General features: G+C 37.6%; 1 protein-coding gene and 1 non-coding gene across 5 annotated transcripts in view; both read left to right on the top strand.

Annotated features, from left to right (window-relative positions):
- TMEM245 (transmembrane protein 245) overlaps positions 1-24,638 on the top strand; it is a 78,738-nt gene that overhangs the window by 42,575 nt on the left and 11,525 nt on the right. For all 4 annotated transcript variants that reach the window (XM_072924385.1, XM_030265768.4, XM_030265769.4 and 1 more), the window contains 3 exons: positions 4,416-4,538; positions 8,388-8,533; positions 24,370-24,470. In XM_072924385.1, coding sequence (XP_072780486.1) covers positions 4,416-4,538; positions 8,388-8,533; positions 24,370-24,470 — 370 coding nt within the window. The remainder of the gene's footprint in view (positions 1-4,415; positions 4,539-8,387; positions 8,534-24,369; positions 24,471-24,638) is intronic.
- MIR32 (microRNA mir-32) lies at positions 13,720-13,790 on the top strand. Its single transcript, NR_049120.1, has one exon. It is a non-coding gene; the product is annotated as a microRNA mir-32 (primary transcript).

Raw genomic sequence — 24,638 nt, 5'->3', positions numbered from 1 at the left:
CTGAGTTTACCAAAAAATAACTGTCTTGCTAGCCCCTTGGCTTTCTGAAGTATTTCAGAACAGAACAGATGACAGTTTTCTTTGAAAAACGATTTGACAATGTTATTATTTGACAGCTATTTGACAATGTCATATTACAGGCACAAGCAGATAAGCTTTTCTCCATTGATGGAAGTCAAAGGAAGTGTTCTTCCTCCTTAATAGAAGAAGGAATGTTTACTATAAGAAAAACGTTAAGACAGATGCTAGTGTTTCACTTCAGGCTTTTCCCTTAATGGAAGAAATTTTCATTTTAGAGTTGAAAGCATGTAATTAAATTACTGATGTAGGTGTGCTGGGGAATTGCTGGTGTTCATTTAATTTGTAAAAACATGCATCAATTCAACTTTGCAACTTTGAGTATCAGGTAAAGCTTGGAAGGCTTCCATACTCCCCTCAAAATGTGCTGTTCATTATAGCAGTTATGCTTAGCTGTAGTTTGATGTAGACAGACCTTAATTATTTTAAAGTAACTTACTATATAAACATGAAAATTGCTTAAGATTTAATATGAAGATAAGCTTTTCCAAGTCATCAGTTTGCTTTTTTTTTTCCTAAAAGCTTTGGTGTTAGCAGCACTGCTGCCTTTTTCTAGTTTTAGAAGCAGTAATGTTAAAATCCAGCATAATATAATCATCAGTGGTGTGTTTCTGAAGTGGGATTTATTTAATCTCCTACTTGGCAGAGAGAGCAAGAGTGGAGCCTCACTTTATACTTTTCATTTTGCACCCCATACTCCACTCCAAGATAGTTTGTCAGATGGATGAAATAGGTAACACATAGCTGGACTATTAAGATTTAATTTCTGAAAAATAATAAAGACTCATTCTTTCCTCACTTATTTGCTTTTCCATTCATAACCCTTTTCCTCCATTTTTCATATGCTTGTAGCATTGAGAAAGTGAATTGCTGCTGGCTAAATCTGTGAATGATGACTCAGAGCTCCCTTGATGTTACATGAGACATTGTTAATGTCTTCTTAATTTGATCTTTTGGCTCCTTGCATGAGAATACTCATCATTCCACCACCAGGTGGTATCTCATTCAGAGATCTCCTAGACAGGAAGATGGAAGACCTTCCACAGAGATACACACAGCAAGCTTCAGCTTCATTAGGTTTCCCTTTCCATGCTTTTAGCATGACTGATCTGTGCATTTTAAATCAAGTCAGCTTCTCAAATATTTCACTGAGTTACTACACATCCTAATATTTTTCTCTGGCTCAAGTAATCTTATAAGTTTATAGTTAATACAGTCAATTTTTTAGTAGTATATCAACTAGCATGTTGAGTTGGTTTTTTTGCATCTTTATATCCAGTTATATTCACTTTATACAGAATTGAGTTAGGTACATAGTTTTATCTGGCTTCTAGAAGTTTGCTAACTTGAAGTTTGCAGCAAATTACTATTTTGGTCAGGTGCCTTTTAACCCTAATTTTCAGGTGTTGACCAGTTTAAAAGTGGGCAAGAGGACACCCTAGATGCCTGAGAACATTGTGTGCAATTTTTCTTTCTTGCCTGTTACAGGTTGGAAAGGCACAGTTACTGATTCTGAAGGTGGCACAGTGTGATGTGTGAGAGAGTTGTGAATTCTGTACAGCTTTGTAGCTTTCCTAAACACTGATCCCTTGCGACTGCTCACGAAGCAGTGGTTTGGGGAAAGAGTTGTGGTTTTCTGTTTTTTAATAGGAAAAAAGTAACTAAAAATAATGTAACATTGTTGCATAAAGATTCACACTTCGTTGAGTTTTGGAGAACTCAGCTGGAAAGGTGTTCGCAATTCTTTATGTGTGGTAGGTGACCTCATCAACTCAGCTGCAGTAGGCTCTGGGAATCAAGCAGCATTATGAGCTCCTAGGTGCAGCTGCATGTAATGTGATTTTATGAGTGGTAGGGAAGTATTTGAGAACGTTCTGACACTGTATTCAGTAATGATTAGTGTCTGCTATGTCTGTCTTCTCACCTTAGCTATGAAAAGCTTGTATCTTGAAATTTTAATGATACATATGCGTAACAAGGAATTACTCTGTAGCTGGAGACAAGCGCTAAAAGATGCAATTGCTTTCATAAGACATACCAAAACTGTAGAAAGGTACTATCTACACTTACTCTAAAGCAGATGCTGGTGTAACTGGTTCAACAGTTCAAATCAATGACTCCACCAAACAAGGATGTTCACGTAGGAGAACCATTTCTGATGTTAATGGAACAACCTGATACCTACATTCAAACTGCCTGTGGTTGTATACTTTTGGTTATCAGCCCTCAGGCTTAAGCTTCTAGTGAAAAGTGTTCAATAAATCTTGTCTATACTGGAGAAACATCCTATTTTGAAAACTTTCACAGTCCTACCAATTTTGTGCTCTCCTCTGGCAGATGAACAAGCTCCTCCTTGTAAACTCACTGGTACCAGCTCAGCTTATGTGTTGCAAGTGAAAGTTTTAACAATTGCTGTGATTACTAGTTAGAAGGCTGCTAAATCAGAGTAGTTTTACTCTTTAGAGCAAAACTTTACTAGACCAGTTTTCATTAACAGCATGGTTCATGCTCGTAGTTTGCTTTGCAGTCTCCTAGTCATTATTATTATGTATTGAAAGTGGTCAGTCCTTAACAATCATGTCCTACATGAGCTGTGTGGCTAAAAAACCATCATGATGGTGCTGTGTAGTTGGCCCCAGCAGAGGCTGTGCTTAATGGTCTTGAGTCACAGGAGTGTAAATGGCTGAAGAGCTTTTAAGTACGCAAAGCTGGAACTTAATGGACATTGTCTTCCCTCAGATTAAGGAGCTTCTCCTTTCATAAGGTGTTCTTATTCTGGACAGCTCCCACTCCTGGACTGCGTGCTGTGATACTTGGGAAAAGTATTACTTTTCCAGGTCATGGCAGGTGCCTTGTTCTGTTGTTAGCCTGTTGTGTTTTTCCCCCCTTTCTTAGTTCCTACATAATTTTCTTGAAGAAAAAATTAATATTCTAGCTCATAAAGTTGTGCATCTTCAATGCCTTCTTACTCAAAACACTGCTCATGTTTCAGGGGCTTTAGTTTTCAATCTGTGTCCCTATTTGCAAGACCTTTGCTGCTGTTTTGTGATTAAACTCCACATTATAACTCCACATTCTGTGGCACAGAAGCTCCTGTTCACACACTAAGTTCTAGTAACAAGCTTAAATATCTGGGAGGGGAACCTTGCATACAACTTAAGGCCTGCTATTAGCAACCATAGCACAATCCTTCTTGAATACCAACTGGAAGGCCTCTGTTTTAGCTACAAACCATTCCCTCAGAATTCACTGTCCTCTGTGTCTACAGTCCTCGTAATAAAATGTGCACATGGTGCACATTACCTAGGGGCTGTATGAATTTGTACCACTGTTGCACCCGCAGAATGAATTTGTAGTCCTAGAAGAAGCAAAGGAACAGGTACCAGTGGGAGAACGTTTTTCAGGAGTGTCCTCTTCACTTCTAACCTCCCTTGAATTCTCAAGAGGCACTAATAAAATCTGTACAAAAGATGAGCTTTAGCATTCATAATTCCCATTAAATAGTAGGAAGCATGAACTAAGTAGGTCTTTCTGTGTTGTAATTCCCTGTGATTTCCCCCAGCACTTACTCCCTCTCAAGTTCATGCTTAATAAATTATGTTTAATATGATTCACTCACTTCTAAAGGAGAGGTGATCACATGGCTTACACTCCTTTGTCTGCTCTACTGAGGAAGGGTTTTTTGGTTTTAAGGGGTTTTGGTTGGTTGGTTTTGTTTTAATTCATTCTAATTGCTATTTGTTAAACCAAGACTAATAGTTGCTAGTTTTTAATAATTACATGATTAACTGATGGAGCCTTACTCAAGATTACAACTTCTGCATTTCTCTGCAAATATTACCAAAAACGTATATTTCATTACGGTTAAACATTTTAACAACAAATTTATTGAAGCAGTGTAATTTTATTATTTGATTGGGAGGGTAAGATTTATTTCCACCTTGTGATATACTCCTTTTTCTTTGTGTCTTAACATTTCTGCTTTTGAAAAGGTGAATATTTTCTCCCAAGACAAGATCTGCTTGGCAGGAATGTTAATCACAGTAAACAAGTATCACCACATCTAGGTTTTTTGCAGTTTTACATAATGAAGTAATTTTGAATACTGAGAGAAAAATTCCAAAGCCTTATATTAGCTACTTGGAAACTTACCTTTGGTAAACTGGACATTTTCACTTGATAGAACCTGCTGTAGTGTAGGAGTGAGGGAAGATGATTTTTTTTTTTAAGTCATCGTTGTTTAGCTTGATGGAGATGTATTCATCACTCAGCAAGTAATTCTCAGTCCATGCTAATAATATCAAATGTCTAAATCTGTCTTCTTGCTCCTTTTTCAGATCCTGGAGTCTCTGTGGATAGTGATGAGTCGCAATGTGAGCCTCTTGTTTACTACAGTTACAGCACTAGTGACAATCCTCTTCCACAGTGGGACAGCTCTTCTCAATTTTGTGCTTTCAGTGGTAAGTACTGTGTCATTGATCTATGTGGTCCATTTTACTGGAGTAACCTAATTGCACATATTGCAACAATGAAAACTCAAACCTAAAGCATTGAAAACATCTTCTAAACTTATCTAATACCAAAATTCTGTAAGATTTTGCAAATTTGCTATCTGTTTCGGGGTCATTCTAGATGGAGGGCAAGATAGGTAGGGAAGGTAGTAAGTCTTCCTGTCATTCTGTTAGTGAAAAATTCTTGTTTCAGGCCTTGAAGGTACTGAGCTGTAGCTTGTAATATAACTACTGAAACCTTATGGCATGTCTGCATAAGCATATCCCTATACAAGCCATTGCTTTCAGGAGATGGAGTTATTCTTTGCAGGGAAATCACCAATTTTGTTCTCTAGTTGTCTTCTGAAAAAAAAGATTGCATGAAACCATTTTATTTCTTCTTTAGTCTACAACTTCACCCAAGATGGCACATTTAAAATTGTGTCTAAAAGGTTAGCATACAAATCTTGTAAGCTTGGGACCTAATTGCCAGTGATTTCAAGGTACTCAAGCTCAGATACAATATTTATCTTTAGATGCCTAATGACATACCAAATTCATTGCGTGCTGCTTCTGTGATGCATGATCCTGACTTTTTGTCTGCCAGCAGAATCTTGCCTCTTGCAGGAACACTTGTACAGTCAGCTGGTTTAGCAGAGGTAGTTGGGATCTTGCAGTGTTGGAATTCTTTTAAAGGATAGATACTTGAACTGTGCTTTTATTTTTTTTTATATTTTCTAGTTGCTACAGAAAAATTTTTACTAGTTTGGGGTGGCACAAGCTAACTTAAATTTCCCAACAAGATAATGCTCAAAGTGTTTAGCTTTTCTACTGTTTACATTTCAGTCCAGTTTTAGTCATCCTGAATAAAAATTAAAATACTGAATTTTATTTTAGCTTTAAAAATTTGTTCTTTAAAGCATGGAAATAATGGACACTTTGTTCAAAAGCTCCATTTTGAAAAATACATCTTCCATCCAAAAATTAAGAAGGAATGTCAATCTGTGTAGCACATCCATCTATGATCCAGTAAGACTGTGTTCAGATCTTAAACAGACTTTTCAAAACTGATTATTAGTTACAGAAGTGTCACTTTTATTTCATTTCTGAATACAAGTTCCTGTCTGCACACATGTGCACATGGATGTATGTATATGTCTTTGTGTGAGTGTATAGTTGTGCACATGTGTATACTCACATGGTGCACTCTCTTACTCTGCTCATATTCTGTTACAAAGATTGGGAGAAAAAAAGCTCCATTTGGCTGATGGGCTTCTAGTCCTGCAGGGCATGCACAGATTTTGGATGCTGTTAAACACACAACTAAACAAACAACCAGAAAACCCAAAACGAGGAAAAAACCCAACAAAACAAAAACCTTGAAGCTTTTCAGCAGAAAATTGAGTATGAAGAGCAGATACAAAAATATTTACTGAATCAATGGACCTGATGCACAAGCAATTAGGTTGTGTGTTTCTTGATACCTGTGGAAATGCTGAATTATCATTTTGGTAGAGAGTGTTTACCCAGAGTTTTCTCCCTGAATTCAGTCTATCTCTCCTTAGCTTTTAGTATTTAATGTTTTCAGCTACAGGACAAATTCTACTGCATGAAGTAGTAGTCCCTCAATTGCTTAACTATGGAAAGGTCATACTGTTTTGTCTTTGGTAAATTCTTTCTCATAGTCATTGGCAGGATCTTGAATTGTTGCTTAAGAAACAGTTTAGGTATCTCAGATATCCTGTAAAAGAGGTCTGAAAGTTTTGGCCTCCAGTTGCTCTAAGACAGTACATATCTTTTGCTGCTGAATGTAGTATTGAGGTTATTGTACTTGTTGGAAGAGTCAGCAAGCCATTTGATAATATATTATTATATTCTGTGACTACAGGTTCTTTTTGCATTTCTACACCTATTGTGCTAAAGGAAATACATTCATTTCCTAAAAGACAGATACTCCAAAATTCCAAAGTTAATTTTGTGTGATGCTGTGGTCACATCCATCTTCTTTTAGCAGAAATTGAGTAGGATTCGTAAGTTTTCCTGTCTTGTAGTTCAGCTTAGTGCTGTTTTATTCCACTGCTGTTCATTCCCAGCCATTGCTTTGGCTTTCACCCTTCAGGTGGATATGTCTCTCTTGTGTCTCCTTGAGAAAGCAAGTTTCTTCTGTAAACACTGGGGAAGTACAGTGGATAAGCAGATATTATACTTACTGTGCTTAGAGCAAGATGCTGCTGTGTTGAAAACTGCGTGGGCAGAAAGATCTGCTCAGTGGAAGGAAGACACAACATCATCTGAGTACCTGCTTCAGTATAGAATTTTCTACTGATAGCAGGATATATAGTAGCTTAGAAATGGCAGAGCCCATCAAGGAAGAAAAATTCTAGCCATAATCTCAGAAATACAAAGGATGTTAAAATCTGATTTAAGATTCTCTTACTTGAAGTTGTAGCAAAACCTAGTTGATGCTGATACTGCTACTGGCACTATACTATCTCTCATTAAAGCAAGGCTTATAATTATTGTTATTATTTTTTTAAGCTCAAAATTAATGTTAACAGCACACTATTAAAATCTGCTGATATAATAACTTGTTTTATTAGCTAGATTAGTTTATCTCCTAAGGCAGAAGATAAACACCTGGGGAGATGGAAGATAGCTTAAATCAATATATGGCAATTTGGATGGGATCATTAGAGGTTAATATTTGAATGTGACTTTCAAGTTTAAGTCTGGGAGGGCAGACTAGGAGGAAAATGGTAGTAGCATTTTACTGAGTATAAAGAAATTAGGAGCAGAGACAGATGTCATTTTGAGATTGGTAATGAAATATTGCAATGCTGTTTGCATTTGGTTTTCTGAGCATCTTCAGAGGGAGTGGAAGAAAAGAGCATGAGGTGTCTGCAAACTGGATGAAATGCTTGAAAGTAAGAGACTTATGGAGATCAGGCTGTTTGGCTCATAAAAAAAAGATTAAGATGTGGTTTATTCTAGAATACAAGTACGTTGGAAACAAGGAAAGTGAAAGAATTCTTTCTAATCTTGGGAGGAAAGAAAAAAATATCTGAGTCGTGTGCATAAAGCAGATATAAGCTATAGTTTATGTTTGGAGCATACAGAATGGATTTTTCTTGTTTGAGGTATTCTTTTTCAAGATGGATGCAGTTCTGTGATTCATTCTTACCCGAGAAGTTGCTGACCCACTAACAGGAATGTAAGAGAAAGATAGTTGACTGCAACATAGAGGAAGCTAATCCAATCTGATTATCATTTTATTGTCTTTTAACTGAAACAGTGGAACTGCCATCACTTCCACTGAGACTCATCATCAAACTCACAGGAGGAATATTCACTTAGGATTGCCAGATTAACATAAAATTTATAGTTGTGAATTTTTGGGTAATTCATATCTGATACCCAGCTGACTCTTGAGACAGCCCAAATTTATTTGGCAGTTTTGTTTGCTTGTTTTGAGAATAGATGTAACTATTCAGCGATTTTTTTATCTGTTAAACATGCTGAAACAGAACCAAAGAGCCCTACAACTATAATGTTTATCAGCATTCTAGTTCTTTGGTCTAGATGTGACTTTGGAAAGAAGCTGAAGAGAGGCAGAAGTTTTATAATGTCCAACTGTAAATGGTAATTCCTTTTTGGACAGGGGAGAAAATAATTCTTTCAGCTATGTTTTTTTAAATCCAGGCTTGTGGAAGAGCATCTTGTTCCTTTTCAGTAAAAGTCAATATCTGAAGAATAGCTGCATACTCTAATTCTGGGAAGTATTCATTACTTTGTAATTTAAAACTTCAATTTGTTTTGCAGGTGATTTTTCTGACCACGCTGTTCTACCTGTTAAGCTCCAGTGATGAGTATTACAAGCCAGTAAAATGGGTGATAAGCCTGACACCTTTGTCTCAGCCAGGTCCCTCCTCAAATATAGTTGGCCAATCTGTGGAGGAAGCAATAAGGTATATTTCTGATTTCTTGCCATCTGTTTAAATTTCTTCTTTAAATTTGATGTTCAACTGCAAATAATTAACAATTGCAACAGCTTGTGTTTTAAAGATTAATTGCAAAAGTGATTTTAAGAACCCAGCATTGATGATTTTTTTCCCCTTTGATTGTTAATTTGATTGGACTTGGTAAAAATTTTCAGAGATCTGTGCTGTCATGAATAGCAGTGTTTGCAGTTGTATTGGCAGTAACAGCTGGTACAGCTCAGTAGGAGCAGATGCATACAGCAAAAGTTGAAATGGAGGACCTGACATCAGTGCTGTACATATTTCAGAATTATTCAGTTTGAAGTATTTTGTCTACTATTGGAGAATAAGTACTCATTTGTACCTGGAATGTATTAGATACGCTTCTGGAGAATATTTTCCAGTTTAGTTTCACCTGAAAGAAATCTAGTTCATGATCTCCATAAAACAAATTACATCAAAGGGAACACCAGGGGAGCACTCTCCTTATCACACTTGGAACACTACTGTGCTGCACCTACACAGTGGATCCACAGTGTTTCATGCTTAGTCACCATTTTTGTGTGTTGGCTATAAACTATTGCAGTAATTAAAGGAGGATTTTTTAATGTTTTTCAATATGGTTCACAAAGATTCCACAGGAAAGCTATTTTTGGGGTTGTGCAATAAAGTTAATTGCAGATGAATTAAATCATCAGCTTTCACCTGTAAACAGCTTGAAACATTTAACATCCTGGTAATGTAATAAACTGGATTTTAAATAAGGTGTTAAAGTCATGGTGTACTTTTTCAAAAAGGTTGATCATCTGGGCAAAGTGAACAGACTTCATGCTGAATTCTGTACAGCCATTGCCTCTTACACCACTGCTTTCTGTGTCATCTTGTGCATACATACAATACATGAGTAGGCTTTAAACTGAAGAGGTATTAAAGTCGTTTTCCAAACTCATTGCGGAATGTTTGGCATTTTAACAATGGCAAGTTTATATTATGTTGTGTAGGATCTTGAACAAGAATGCTAACTGCTGTAGTGATTTGAAATGAAGGGGCAATTCAGGTAAAAAGCAACAGATTTGGAATTCTGCCAAAAAGTTAATAGCCTTTATCTTGAGTGACTGCTATTGAGTTTTCATTGATCACATGGTTAGTATCTCAGTTCTATCTTTTCTGAATAGTGTGAGTGGATTTAGAAACTGATACTAGTCTCAAAAATTGTTCTCTTTAGCCCAGGGTAGAGGGGAACAGTGTGGAAAAGTAGGATACGGTTTATCTGGGCATGGATGCTGTGTGAGGAGGATTGTATTGAATGCAGTTTTAAGTGTACAGGTATGTGACACAGATGACCCAAGGTATTTCTCAGAATTGGAGTGGAGGAAAGAAAGAAAATAATTTTAGAGAAGCCACAGGACAATGAGTAGGAAAAAGCCAGCATGCATCAGTAACTGCAAACATGATGAGAAAAAGTCAGTGTCTGGAGAATCTGGAAGCAGCTTGTCATACACAATGAACCTTGGTCTGTGTATTCACTAAGGTAGCCTGAATCAGTCACTCACATTTGATTGGAGTAGCCTGTACTTGATGCCTTATTTTAATTGCTTGGATTGATTTTCTGAGATTTTCAGAAGTTCCTCACTTCTCAGTTGTACGTTGGGATTTATCCTAATGATTCTCAGCTTGCATTCCACTCAAAACTTATTGAGATCTTCAGTATGTAAATATGGCGAGTGTATTAACAATTTCTCATGAATTTATGCATGCCCAGTCTGTTGCCATATGAAAAACAATTGCTACTTCAAACCCTTTTCTTTTGTCCCAAAGTAGCAACTATTCTTTCTTTTTGGAGACGAGTTGTTGCTGCAGAGCTAGGAACCTTAAAATGGCTTCTTCATCTCATCTGCAAATGGCATGCAAAATGGATATTAGTGCTTGGTGGTAGGATGGAAGAGGCTCGATTTGTGTTATGAAGTATCAAATAATCAAACATCTGTAATTGCTTTCATCATTAGACTATGGCAGCACTGCACAATATGAATTCACCCTCAAAATATCCATGCTTTCAAGCTGACCAAAAAGATTTGGTTAATAAATCTCAAAAGTCACCAATGGTGTTCCAGCTCCTACTGCTCTTCACCAGGACATACCACATGCACAAAGCTAAGACAGCATCAGTCCTGTCAAGAGGGCAGAGAGATCCTTCTGTCAAGAGATAGACCTAATTTCTCTGTTGCTCATAAACCAAATGACATAAGAATAATCATACTCCATGTTGCCAGTCACTTCTGTGCTCTTTTACTTCAAATGTATTTGTGAAAAGCACTAGGAAACTTGGATGTAATCAAGGAAGTCTGTTCCCTTGTGTGCTTTACCATTTATTTCAGAGGAAAAGAGTAAGGGAAGCAGAAGACCAGGGCAATAGGCAACTCGTTTCTGTAGCTCAAGAAATCTCTTAACTTAAATATGTTACCCAGCAAGCTCTTAAACAAAGACCTTTTCCCATTTCAGTTTCTCTCATCGAAACTGTGCTGTGTTTTTTATTTTATGGACTATAAATAGCTATAAATTGTATAAATAATTTTCTAACCCTCTTGATGGGGAGTTTGCAAATACAGTGACAGCTCTCTGTTCACACAAATAGATTTATGAGCTGTATAGGGGTAAGAGCAGCTTTCCAGGCTTATTTGAGCTAAGTGTTGAATCTCAATGTTTCTGTCAAAATACCACAGATATATTCAGATAAATCTGAACTTGAGTAGTGGGAAAAAAATAGATGCAGCTGTGGTGACAGTGTAGGAGTTCTGAAGAAGCTGAGTGTAATCCAAGAACTGCCTGCTTTAAACCATGGGATGAATTGCCCTTCTGGCCTTTGATAGGAAATTTATTCATCCAGGATGCCAGAGAGGCAAAATGCCAGCAGCATGTATCAGGTGGTGGGATCAAGCAGGGTTTTTCACAAGAGCATCACACTATGCCTGCTCCAAGAGCTTTTTTTGGCAAACCTAGTGGTACAAAGGCAGAGCCATGAAAGAGAGAAGATCACTTGGAGGCACCAGCCACCAAGGACAAGTTGTGCTGGGGGAAGCACGAGTCTTGCTTTGAGGAGGTGACTGTCCTCAAAGGAGGACCAGGGGCCTCCCACAGTAACCATCTGGGTGAGCATGGGCAGGAGAAGGGGCTGGCTGTAGGAGCTCTGCTGTGTCCAACTCTGGAGATGCTGCTGGTGGCAGTGTTCTCAGGGCAGTGATGGGTGCTGCTAGTGATAGTCTGGAGTGAGGGCTTGGGTGATGGTCAGAGATCACCTTCTGCATGGTTGTGGGTGTCCCTTCCCATCTGTAGAAAGCAGGACAGCTGATGGGAATGTCCCTTGCCACGTGGGGAAGGCAGCAGTTTGATGGAAGGAAGGCCCTCCTCTCCCCAGTCCTTCAGGCCTCAGTCCTGAAGAGATGGCACCTTTTCATGGGGGGCAGTGGGAAGGAAGGGGCCATGCCACCCTTGACAGTCAACAAAAGAACTCTTTTCGAGGTCTCCCATGGGACTGGAAGGCAAAAGGCAATCTAAGGAATGATCTGCTGCTAGTTTTGTCTTTTCCTGTGCTGTGAATGTGACTGTAGGCTGGGAATTTGCCTTTACTCCAGATACATGCCTTTGAGTTCTCTCAGTTCTCACAGGCAGTGCTGCCTGCCTCCAAGCAGTCCTCCAGATGGGAACAGGCAGTGTTTGGACTATGGAACAAACACAGATTTGCAAATTGGTCACTAACCAGTTATCCCAATTTTGAGTAAATTTCATCAAAATGCTCCTCTGATTTTAGACTTAACACTTGTGTATGCTTTGTTGTCATATATTGCATTTGTGTCTCCTCATTGTTTGCATCTGTGGAAAGGCAGCATTTAATCTACAGGGAAGAGGAAAGGTCAGTAATTGTGTGATGACTTCCTAAAACACAGTAAAAAATCTGGGATTAAGATTACTACCGATGGCATGTGTGACCACAGGGATTTCTGACTGATGAATGAAGTACTGGTTCTCTTTCAAGTCACCCAACTAATTCAAAATTCCATGCTGGAGCTTCATTTGCCATTGCCTGTAAATGAGGTGGGAAATAAAATTTAGGAAAGTTATTATCATTCCAAATACTGCTAGTGCAGTATTTTACAGCAGTAAAAGAGTTTCCGTTCTCTAGTAGTTTTAGTCCTTCAAGCCCAAGTGGTGTATCTGTTTTCCTTTTTCCTTGGTTTGCAATCTCAGGTCTTTCTCAGTCTGATTCTTAACTTTCTTGGTGTGGCTACATTTCATTACTCTTTTTTAATTCTTGATATATTCTTTGTCCTTTACATTTAATCCCTCCACAGTTCTGTATTTTTTTTTCTTTTTTCTTGCTTTTTTTTTCCTTTTATTTTTTTCCTTTTTTTTTCCTTTTAATTTTTGGGGTTTTTTTGCCTGTTTTCCATATTGCATAAGTGGGTATCAGGACACAAATGTGATGAATTACAACAGTAATATTTCATTATGTGTGAGTGTCTGCCTTGACTGACAGTGGTGGTTAGTTCCCTGTGAATATAGTAAATACATGATTTACTTACACTGAAACCACTTAAAGTCAGCCATAGGGATGAAGAAAGGCAAACAGGGAGGGGCCTGATGGCTGTGGCAGAAGGATTATGCCAGTGTAGGTTGAGTTGCTGGAAATCTCTTGGCACCACTCTGTTAGCTTTAGGAAGATAACTTGGTTTAGAAACATGAGGACCAGTTGGAAGAGTTTACTGTATTTAGATAATTTAAATTCTCAATAGTAGTTAGTGAATTTTTTCATTGTAACTATAATAAATAATGTAGTATTTTGCCGGTTCAGTGGAATCTCATGTAACAGTGTGAGATTTGCTTTGTTCAGAAGGTTTCTGTAAAATAAAGTTGGTTCATGAGTCACCTACTTTACTGGTTAGGTAGGAAAATTAAATTCTTTACCCCTGAAATAGAGAGGGGTTGCTCTTGTCTGGATTTTTATTTTTGTTTTGTTTTTGTCCTGAATGGATGAAGCAGTAATTCTCCAAATCACAGGTTTCCAAGTAGTAGCATGCACACCTTTGCCTGAACCATTTTCCTTTCCCTGAGCAGCATGTCGTTCTCTTCCTGAATGCACCATACCCTTCTTCCCTGAAGCTCCCATTCTGCTTGCTCTGGTGGAGATATTGCACATTACTAAGTTGCACGTTCTCACGGCCTCAGTGCAATTTAGTGTGTGCGATACTTTCACATGAGTGCATGCACACGGGTATGGCTGTGGCTTAAAGTTACTGCAGCTTACAGTTTTGGTGGGGCCTGATTACATTGTGAAATGGTCTTAAACCCAGATCAGTGTTTTGAGTGATGCCTTGAAACATCTGTTAGTGGGAGTTTGTTCAGTAGTGCCAGGAAGATGAGTGTTGTTTGTTTTCAATTTGAGAAGGGTTATCATTATTTGCTTCATTTTCTTCATTTGCCATGCACAACTCAAATTTGATCAGATGTTTTGTTGGTTATAAAAAAGTTACTTGAAATATTACATATTTCTAAAGAGGAAATTGTTAATCCTTAGCTGAAATTGGTTGGAAAATCAAAAGAAAGATTTGATGTGGAAAAAACCTATAGTGTCTTGATGGATCAAATAGGTTCTTAATGAAATTTCAACTTTTATTTATTAACATCTAAAGAGGTCTGTAAAGAGCTAGTATGCAAACAAACAAACAAACAAAATTCTCAGCTATTTAAGCATCTAATTGGTTTGCTGTTGCATCCTGGCAGTGATTATGGAGAAAATGAGACAATGATACAATTCCCACAGAAAACAATAATCTTCCAGCATGTTAAGCTAATGCTTAGAAAAAGCAAAATGTGTGATCTTGTTTATTTTACTGCAACATTAATAATTCCTTTCAGATAATTTTTTCAAAGAAAACTATTAACTGAAGTTGTTTCGACAGAATTCTTGCATGCAGTGAATGTTCTTTAGTAGCAGGAGTTACTTCTTGCTGAAGTCTTACGTCACAGGAATGCATTTAACAGGACTTACTGAAATTTTTCAAGCTTTGCTTAAGGTGTATGTTATGAGATGGAAATAGAATTGAACAATTGTCTTAATGATTCTGTCTTAATCATGAAGCCAATGGCATCCTGTCTTGTATCAGCATCAGTGTGGCCAGTGGGAGCAGGGCACCTGTACTCAGCACTGGTGAGGTCACACCTTGAGTGCTGTGTCCACTTCTGGGCCCCTCAATATAAGAAGGACACTGGGGTGCTGGATCCAGAGAAGGCAGTGAAGCTGGTGAAGGGTCTGAACAAGAGTCCTGTGAGGGACAGCTGAGGGAGCTGGGGGTGTTTAGCCTGGAGAAAAGGGGTCTTGGGGGGACCTTATCACTCTCTACAACTCCTGAAAGGAGGGTGTAGCCAGGTGGGAGTTGGCCTCTTCTCCCAGGTATGAGAGGAAACTGCCTCAAGCAGCACCAGGGAAGATTCAAGTTGGACATTAGGAAGAATTTCTTCACAGAAAGGGTTGTCAAGCATTGGAGTGGACTATCCAGGGAGGTGGTGAAATCACCATTCCTAGAAGTATTTAAGAAAGACCTAGATGTGCCATTTAGTAGTATGGTTTAGTTTACAGGGTGGTGATGAGTCAAAGGTTGGACTTGATGATGTTGGAGGTCTTTTCCAACCTAAATGATTGCATGATTCTCTAATGAAATAATTGCCTAGTCTACAACTGGGAATAACAGCCACTTATATTTTGTTTTTAATTACATTGAAGAAAGGAAAGCGTCAGGTGAGTTACTGGAAAAAGAGAAGACTGTAGTCTGTAAATCTCTTAAGAGATGCCACATTATTTCACTACATATGCTGAACCAAATTGAAAATAACCATAGCCTGATTATTTTAGTGGGATTTAAGCTGCCTATTTTAGTAGCAGTAAACACATGACTTGCTCACACATCTTTAGTCTTAAATATTTGCAAAAAGAACCACCCTAGGATTTGTCTTTACATGTATTTCCTTTTATATAGAAAATACTTCTTAAACACAAAAGCTGTGTACTGCTTTATGTACACGTGATCTCAATCAGTTATTCAAAGAGTATTTCAAAGAATAATGGATTTTCAAAGAAAATTTCAGAAAATAATTTATGTGCTCATAAACTTTACTCCAAAATTTACCTGAAGCTATGAAAACATGTTCATTATTATTTTGGTGAAGCATGTCACAGTCTCTAAATTTAATCGGAACTTTACAGTTTTCTACCTCTAATTCACAAGTTTATCTAAGTGCATAACCTGATGCTGAAGCAGACAGTTCTGTTCTCTCTGCCCTGCAGGCTGGTATCAAACACATTGAGAGGCTACTGAGGACTCCTTGCTTTATGAGGGACAGTGCCAATATTTTGCCATTGGCTTCTTTGATATTGCAGATGGCATGTTCTGTGTGTTCTAACAGCAATTTGTCTTAGTGCATATTTGTAGTGTGAAATCTCTGGCTGTCCCGTGTTTTTTAAGACTGAAAATACCTGTAAACATGCAGAGGATGTGGGTTAGTGCATGTGCAAGTGGGAGCACATTTAAACACATAAGCAGATTTCCCTGCAATCTTTAATGTAACTACACTGCATCTTGGGTACAAGTTACGTGTTGCACTTAGGCTTATATGTACACACTACTTTTCTTTACTACAGCAACTTTTTAAAGGTTACTTATATATCAAATCCCAATATTTGAATGAATGATTAATTGGTAATGGCATAAACTGTACCATTAAAGAGAGTGATGCTTAAGATACATCTGGAATTTAGATCAGCCAGTTAGTTTTTATCTTTGCTTCTAAGGCAGGCTAACTGGAAGGGATGGAAAGAAAAAGGTTGCTGAAAGACTTAATTAAATATATAGGAAAAAGATATTCCATTAGGTAATTCTAAGAATAAAAGTATAGTATTAGAATTATTTCTAGTATAAAGTTGCAGGGTTCTATGTTTGCATATATGATAATTATTTATGTGTGATTTAATGTTGCAGTATATGTTATTACAGTCTTGGTTAGATTTCTGCTATCTAAAATACAGATTTACTGTAGTGTAAGAAGACAGCATGAAGTCTTATATGAAACTTCAGGATTTCCTGATATTTCAAAGATTTAACATCACAGCTTTAGCTTTTCACTCTTTCAAGTTATAAGGTCAATCCATTGTTTATCTCCACCAACAGAAGCAATGTAAATACACCCTTCTTTATGTTTGTGTTTCATAATTTTATAATAGGAATAATCTGAACAGTCTAGGAGTTCCTAAATATAAGACTGCAATGGATCTCAAGCAGTATTGACTCAAGCCAGCTGTTGCTCTCATTAGTGAACTTTTCATGCTAAAATGGGAATCCTAAAGAATTTACATCCTTACAAGTGGAGTGGAGAACAATAAATATTAATGCCAGTGGATGCTAATAACTGAGTAAGGCTGAAGGGAACAGCAAAATATTAAAGGCTGTGAAAATGAGAAATTGTCCTCTTAAAAGCTGAAGTTTTCGCTATGAAATGAAAGGATCATAAACTTCAGCAGATAGAAATAGGCATAAAGCACCTAGAAATAGGAACTGAGTTGGATTCATTTACTCAGAGCTCCACAAAATGCTGTTAAGCAAACGTGTAATTTTCACATGCGACAGGAGCAACAAGCAGTCAGAGGGCTGAGGGGCTGACAAGGGGTACTCAGCAACCACAAGGCTCAGGTTGTTGCAGGGGGGAGGTAAATTCATGCTGTTTCACTTATTGCTGAGAAGTCAAGTAGAGGGAGTCACATTGTAAAGCCTTTCTTATGGATGGGCTAAAGCAGACTCTCTCAGAAATTACAGTGACTGTAGAAGAGCTTCTAGAACAAAACGGATAAAATGAGCAATAGCAAATTGTTGGGAGTGACTGATGATAAGTCACTATAGAAATCTCGGGGGCGAAATAAAAAAAAAATTGTTCCAGGAAACCCAGAAAGTACAAACTTGTAAGCTGGATAGATATTGGTACTGTAAGGCTTAGTAGGAAGTTAAGGGCATACCAGCACCTGGTGAATATGATTTAGTTGCAAAGAATCAGTGGAGTTTTCACAGAAGGGAAGTTCTGCCTCATTCCTCATGTTTTTTGAAGTGTGGGCAAGAAAGACCCGTAATAAGTTCATCTGTGTGCTATGTTCTGCCAAATTTTATTAAGGGCTTTTTACAGTATCGCTTTCCTGAGTCTTTCGAAGATACGGGATATTGTCTTTATACAGGCAGAGGGTAGGTTTAAATTAGATATAAGGAAGAAATTCTTTACTGTGAAAGTGGTGAGACACTGGAACGGGTTACCCAGAGAAATCGTGGATGCAGCAGGATTGTGACAAACTCAGTTAGAAGACAGCAGTGTTTGGGAAATAAAATGACTGATGAAATGTAGTGTAGATGAAAGTGATGCATGTGGGGGAGAACCAGTCCTAACTTCACACATAAAATGATTACTGCTGTGCTGACTCTTTATCACTTGGGAGCTATATTTTCTGGTACACAGGCTAGCTCAGTGCTTAAAAAACATGTGCCAGGCATATCAAACATTAAGATTTGTAACCACAGACCTAGAAAACACAGAATAGTACTCTCATTGTATGAAGCTATGATTTTCCTATAACCTGAGTTACTGTGTGCCATTCTGGTTCCTGTATCTCAAAAAGCTAGGAGTGCAACAAGACTGGTTAGAGAAATGAAGGCTTGCATCAGTTTCTCTGTGAGGAATGACTGAGCTCGTTAGGACTCTTCAGCCTTGAAAAAAGGATGTTACGCAATTGAGGTTTGTAAAATCAGAGTCAGTGTAAAAAGGATGACTGAGTTGGACTGTCTATGGTCCCTTCTAAGATAAAATCTTAACGTCACCAAAAAGCGACCAGGCACTTCCAAAAAATGCACTGGTTCATGAAGCAGGCAGAAGGGCGTGGGTAAGGTCTTGCAAAAGAACCTTGTTGCAGCAACTTGCAGAATTGAACAGGAGGACTAAGAAGATACATTAATTGAAGATTAATTAATAGAAAGCCTGCACGAGGTTCATAACATCCCCTGAGGTGGAAGTAGAGGTTGAAAGAATGCTGTGAGGGGATTGTTGAAGAGGTTTGTCTATTTCTTGTGTTCTCTTAGCATCTGCTTCTGGACTCTACTGGAGATGGGATGCTGGCTAGACAGATCTTTTGTCTGAATAAGTTTGCCTTTTTATAGGTTATGTTCCAAGATCAATTTTAAGACCAGTGCTTATGTTCCAAGATCAATCTTAAGTATTGCACTTAGTAAACATTGTCTACTCATGATAAAAATCTGGAAGGTTTGAAATGCATGATTCAGAAATAACTGGTCTTTTCAAATGTGCTTCTCGGAAGAATAATTGTAAGCTTACAATAGGCCAAAGTAGTAATTAAAAAAATAATACAAATACAAAGGCATTTTAAATAGACAGATAATTTCTCACAGGTTAATTGTTATTTTTCATAGCATGTAGACATTTCTCTGATAGGGAAAATAGTCTGTGTGCCACTGTGTACTTCAGACTGGTTGCCACACTTGTATGGTGTTTTGATAAAGTCATTGGAGCCTTGTCCTGCCTTGGGAGGTGTATGCAATATTTGCATCAGTTATACCATCTGGAGGAACCATGCTTTGATAGAAGACTGTATCACTTTATCTGATTAGTGTCATTACTAGCCTGCATATGTTGGAGCTGTTTTGTTTAGTTGTATCATTCATGAGGGGGAATTAATTTCAGCAGCAAAACTGTTGAAATCTTGTCATGGAGTTATCTCTGAAAGTAATTTGCATATTTATATTGCTCCTGAGATGATCTTACTCTGTCAAGAAACACTTCCTGCCACTTCAGCTTTATTCGTAGCTGGAATCTATCTTAGTGCACTTAGCTTACTTTGGTGTTAAATTTGAAACTGAAATATAAAGAGGGTCATTTTTTATCCCTAAAAGAACAGAACCCTTAAAGTGATTCAAAGAACAGCTAAGAGTGTTTTTTCAGAAGGACTTCTTGAAGTCATTTCATTCTTCAGTGTGTTCACCTGGTGATCACTTGAAGTTTGGGGGATCATTGTAGAAGTATACGTTGTTCTTTTCAAAGATAATAACTGTCACTGGCAACTTCACACACCTTCAAGAGTTCTTTGGTTTGGAACTTAGGGTGACAATGAGTGTTAATTTCAGCTGGGGGTAAGACAGCACTGATATGTTCTTGTTCTCCAGCCATGAGTGTAGTGGCTTCTTTCCTGGTGGGAATGCAACTATTTAGGTCACTGCTTATGAGTTGGTTGGAGAATGGAGACCTGAGCTATTTTGTTAAAAGTAACCCCTCATGTAACCATTGTCATGAATTCACTGTAAAAATGAAAAAGCTGAATTCAGGGTAGAAAGTGTCGTGGCACATAATGAAAACTGTGCTGGCAGGTAGACAGAGGAATGGTCATGTGGGACAGAACTGAATCTTTGGAACAGGGGAATGGAAGGGCTCCTTTCCTGGGACACTTCTGAGCTAACCTGATCTGAAGATAAATTGTGAAACCATGCTGTGAAGTTTTGAATGCATTTCATTTACACTTTGAACTCTCTTTTAAAATGTGATGGTTGTATTCCCAAGAGAAACTGAATAGCTGAGTGAGGTCTCTTAAAGCATCATTTTGAATTAGTCAGTTCTCTGTACAGAAAGGTTTACAACAAAGATGAAGTACGATCCTTTTAGTGTCTGCTAAGAGAAGATGGGAAAATACCAATCATCAGTGATGTGAGGAAGATGACAAAATAGTGAAATTGTCCTATTCTAACATTATGTTTGGCTGAGGGTGTTCCCATTACCAAGCTTGCATTTTAACTGGATTGCAAACTGTTGTATGGATTGTAAAGGGTTTTGTAAGGAATTTAGAGAAATGCTATTTCTTGCAAACTTTTCCAAAGATGAATATTAGTTTTTTTCTAGTTTTTACTCTCATGCCCATTCACAAGCCAGGGTTCATATGCCTGTTCATATAAATTTAGTGTAATAACCAGAAAATCCCTCTTCTGAACTTACGCTTACTCGAATCTTTCTGGTAACTCAAATTCTCATTATTTCAGCCCATATGCTCTTTTTTCCTCCAGTGCTCTGGGAGCAGAGAGATCCAGAAAATCAAATTAACTCCAAGGTCAAAAAATCCATGATCTGAGCTGAAGGGCTCTTTTCATCTGGGGATGCTGCAGCATTAAGTTGAAACTTTTGAAATCTCATTGTGTCAATAACAGTGAGCAGACTTTACCTGCAGGCTCTGTGAAGTGCACCTGAATTCAGGTGGACATATATCTGATATAAACTACAATAGTAATAAAAGGGAAGCTCTAGACTTTTTATGGCAAATCTGTAAAAGAGAAAAAAAAACCCCACAAAAACCTGAAAAGGTGGCCCTTTCCCTTGTGGAATCTACAAGCAAATTCCCTACCTTAGGGACAGAATTTAGTAGAAGAAACTTTTACACACACAAAAAAAAAAAAAAAAAAAAAAAAAGGCCAGCTGTGGAGAAGCATTTCACAGAATTTTCTGAATAATATGAAGCATGACCCATGTACTCTGATTTTTTTAATTTTACATGCTTTTCAAAGCTCAGTAAAATGGAATATGTATGTCTGAGTATGCCTTGTGCCAAATTGGCATGAAGTGCTCATAAATTACACATTTGCAGATGACAGCTCCTGCAGGTAAAGTGGTTCATCCAGATAACAGTGCCAAAGTGAGACGTGAGCAGCAATTGGATTTTCTGATTTCTGAATCATGCAATTACACTTGTATATCAAAGGAAGCTGTATGTGTGCCAGTAATGTATTAAGAGATGAAACTTACTTACTGTCATAATTACACCAGGAAGGTCTGCATTTTACAGATGGTAATACATTCATGCAGCACTGGCAGTGGCACACTCACATCATCTTTTAAGGTCTGATATCTCAGGTGCAGAATAGCTGAAACAAAGTGTGGATAAGATTGTAGTTACTGTTTTCAGAATTATTTTTTTTGCTGCCTTAACCATGAAGCAAAAGATATGAATTTCAGACTTTGATACAATTTTTATTTTTTGTGACAGGTACCAGAAAGTAACAAATATGAGTTTTCAGAGAGATTAAGGTTCTCATGGCCCACACTTGCCACAAAATGGTATCCCCTGTGCCTTTTTTATGAGCTCTTATGACTTCAGTTGAGGCAGACACAAACCAGGGGGAGGGAGAGGAGAAGAATGAGACTAGGTGCAGCCTCCTCTCTCTTCCTGCTTCACCCCTGGCACTTCCCAACTTCCCAACTCTGTAAGGTTCTTTCTCCTCTCAGTGTATTAGCTGTGAGTGTTAGAAGCACAGAGCCAGAGAGATGTTCTACAGTCTCTTAGAGGTATGCACTGTTTGGCCATTGAAATATGTTATGTGTCAACTTGCAGAATGATATCAGACCAGGCCTACCTGTGAGTCCTGGACTAGTTTTTCTCTTGTTCTACCAGTGCATCTGACTGCCAGCTCCTTGAGCTGAGACTAAGAAAGCAACTCGTTTTCTAGACACCTTCAACATTTTTTCCACTGGGTTGCTGTCTCTGTTTTTGTTACCATAATAGCACTGTCTTCCCTTCTTCTGTAATCTCTCTGGGAAAATCTAAAATGAGTGCTTGTAGATGGTTATTTTAATTTTGGCTGAAGTTGCTACTTCACATACTTTTCTGTCTCATCTCTTGTACACTGAAATGTAGTTTTCATGCATACATATAAAAATTGTTAGGACCTTGTTAAAGTTACTACAGTACAGAAAACATCTTTTTGAAAAAAATAAGGAGATACTCAAGGACTCTTATAAAATAGTTTTTGACACCTGTGATGTGTTTGTGCCACAGTTCCTGTTGGATAAGAAAAAGATTTGCTTGAAGATTACTGCACAGGTTCTTCTTAGAAAGATATTATGCTCCTGTGATATCCTCAGAAAGAGTAAACATGAGTTAAATGTCACAAAAAATGCAGAAAATTAAGGCTTTTAAGTAGCTGAAATATGAAAGTATCTTGAATTTTTAATGCAAACTCACATTTAGCACTGTTATTGTGGCCATGGGTCTTGGGATTTTCTTTCCTCCTTGCCAAATTTTTATTTTATATCTGAAACATCTTTTTAGTCAAATACAAGTGAGTATGTCACTCTTCAAAATTTGTATATTTTATGTATTTTGGTCTCACTTTCCATTTTAATATAATAAAAGTTCATCTAAACTGAGAAGTATTGAGGCTTTTTTTTTTACTGGGGCCACCACATATTTGTAAATGTTCTCTGCCTTTCTTTTTGCACCATTAACTCTTGTCTGTCAAAGATTAGACTTGTTATTTCAGGTCATTCTTTAAAGCTTGCTTTTTTTTTTTTCTTTATTTTCCTTTTCCCTCTTTTGAAGGGGAAAATGGCTGACAACAGTTGTTTCTGGTTATTCTGTTATAAGAATCTCACTTTTTGAACAGTACTGTTGATGTGTGAGGTGTATTATGCACTCATAGCTTCCAGAGAATTCATTTTAAATAAGATAATTTTGATTCTGAAGTCATGTAGAAATCTAAAAGTGAGCTCTTAGGTAGGAAACAATGGCAAAAATGTGCACACTGCCTACAGAAATAATAATGAGGATAGTGGCCAAAGAAGCAAAACCTGGGAGTCTTGGAATTCATTTTGGTAGCTCAGAAAATATTCTACCTAGTACTTTAATATAACAGTATCGCAGGTTTCTTTGTTATGAGTTTTTATGGACACAGTGGAGGAAGGAAACTCTGCTGTTACAGGCTTTAGATCCAGAAAGGGCAGTTTATCTATGCCCTTCAAAGATTGCTGTTGTATGTCTTCCTGTCCTCTTTGCCCTGCTGCCAGAGTTCCCAAACCTGCCAAGACACAATCACTATGAGTTATGAATGGGAAATTAACATCAGGAAACTTCACGTTTATCTTTGCTAAGAGGGTGCATGTGCCACCACTTGTGCAGTGATGGAACTGTTAGAACTGTTCTGAATTGTGAAGCTGAAATAGTGATTTCAGGAAACTTCACTTCTCAAATATGGGTGAAATACTAACATAATACAATAATGAGATTTGGCAGTTTGAGGTTATGTTTTTTGTGACTGTAGATCTAAAACATGGGTTTCTAGTTCAGTTATGGGATATTCCACAAATGTACCTGCCCTAGTGCTGTAAAACTGTCACAGCACTTAGCTCCTGTTTGCTGTTTCATGAAGCCATGGTCACACTTAATTGAGGAGAACTTTGGATTCAGTCCCGTTTCAGCAGGATTGAATTAGGTTACCAGATTTTACTATTTAGTTTTAGTAATGTAGCCTAGTAAACAACCTGAAAGCTGGGGGATCCAGTGAAAAAGAGCAGGTATAGAAAAGTGAGCAGATGAAGAACATGAATGAACACCTAAAAGTGAAAAAGAGGAAAGAAAGAGTAGTTTGTATGAAGAATGGTACTGCTTCTCATAGAAAAAAAGGTTATTTTTAATAGAGAATGTGGTCTGATACTTAAACAGTTTCTTTCAAGGAATTTATCCCTGGAACCCATTATTTTTTTGTGTCTAAATGCTTTTAATTACATATGTAGTAAGTATACTTACTTACTTAGGGAACAGATATATAAAGGGTTCTGTGTTACATTTTGAGATGTCTTATTTGTGACACTGATGGCTTTTCAGTTATTGAAAGCAACCTGTGTGTGTATCTTCATAATTCTTGGAATCCTCTTGCTAATAAAAATTAACAGAGTTTCTTTGATCATTTTAGAGGTGTGTTTGATGCTTCCCTCAAAATGGCTGGGTTCTATGGACTCTACACTTGGCTGACTCACACGATATTTGGGATTAACATAGTCTTCATACCATCTGGTAAGCATTTGAGCAATTTTATTAATAAATAATATTGTGTAATTATTTATTGTACAAAATCAGAAATATTAAGTTTTACTGACAAGCTTAGGTCTGATCTAGGAGAATATGACTGTGGGAAGGGTGGAGAGAAGGCCCTGATTGCTGTCTTACCCTGAGCCTTGCCTT

This window comes from Taeniopygia guttata, chromosome 2 (genome assembly GCF_048771995.1).
Source record: "Taeniopygia guttata chromosome 2, bTaeGut7.mat, whole genome shotgun sequence".
NCBI lineage: Eukaryota > Metazoa > Chordata > Aves > Passeriformes > Estrildidae > Taeniopygia > Taeniopygia guttata.
The sequence above is the reverse complement of the archived record's forward strand: the minus strand, read 5'-3'. Positions and strand labels throughout refer to the sequence as shown.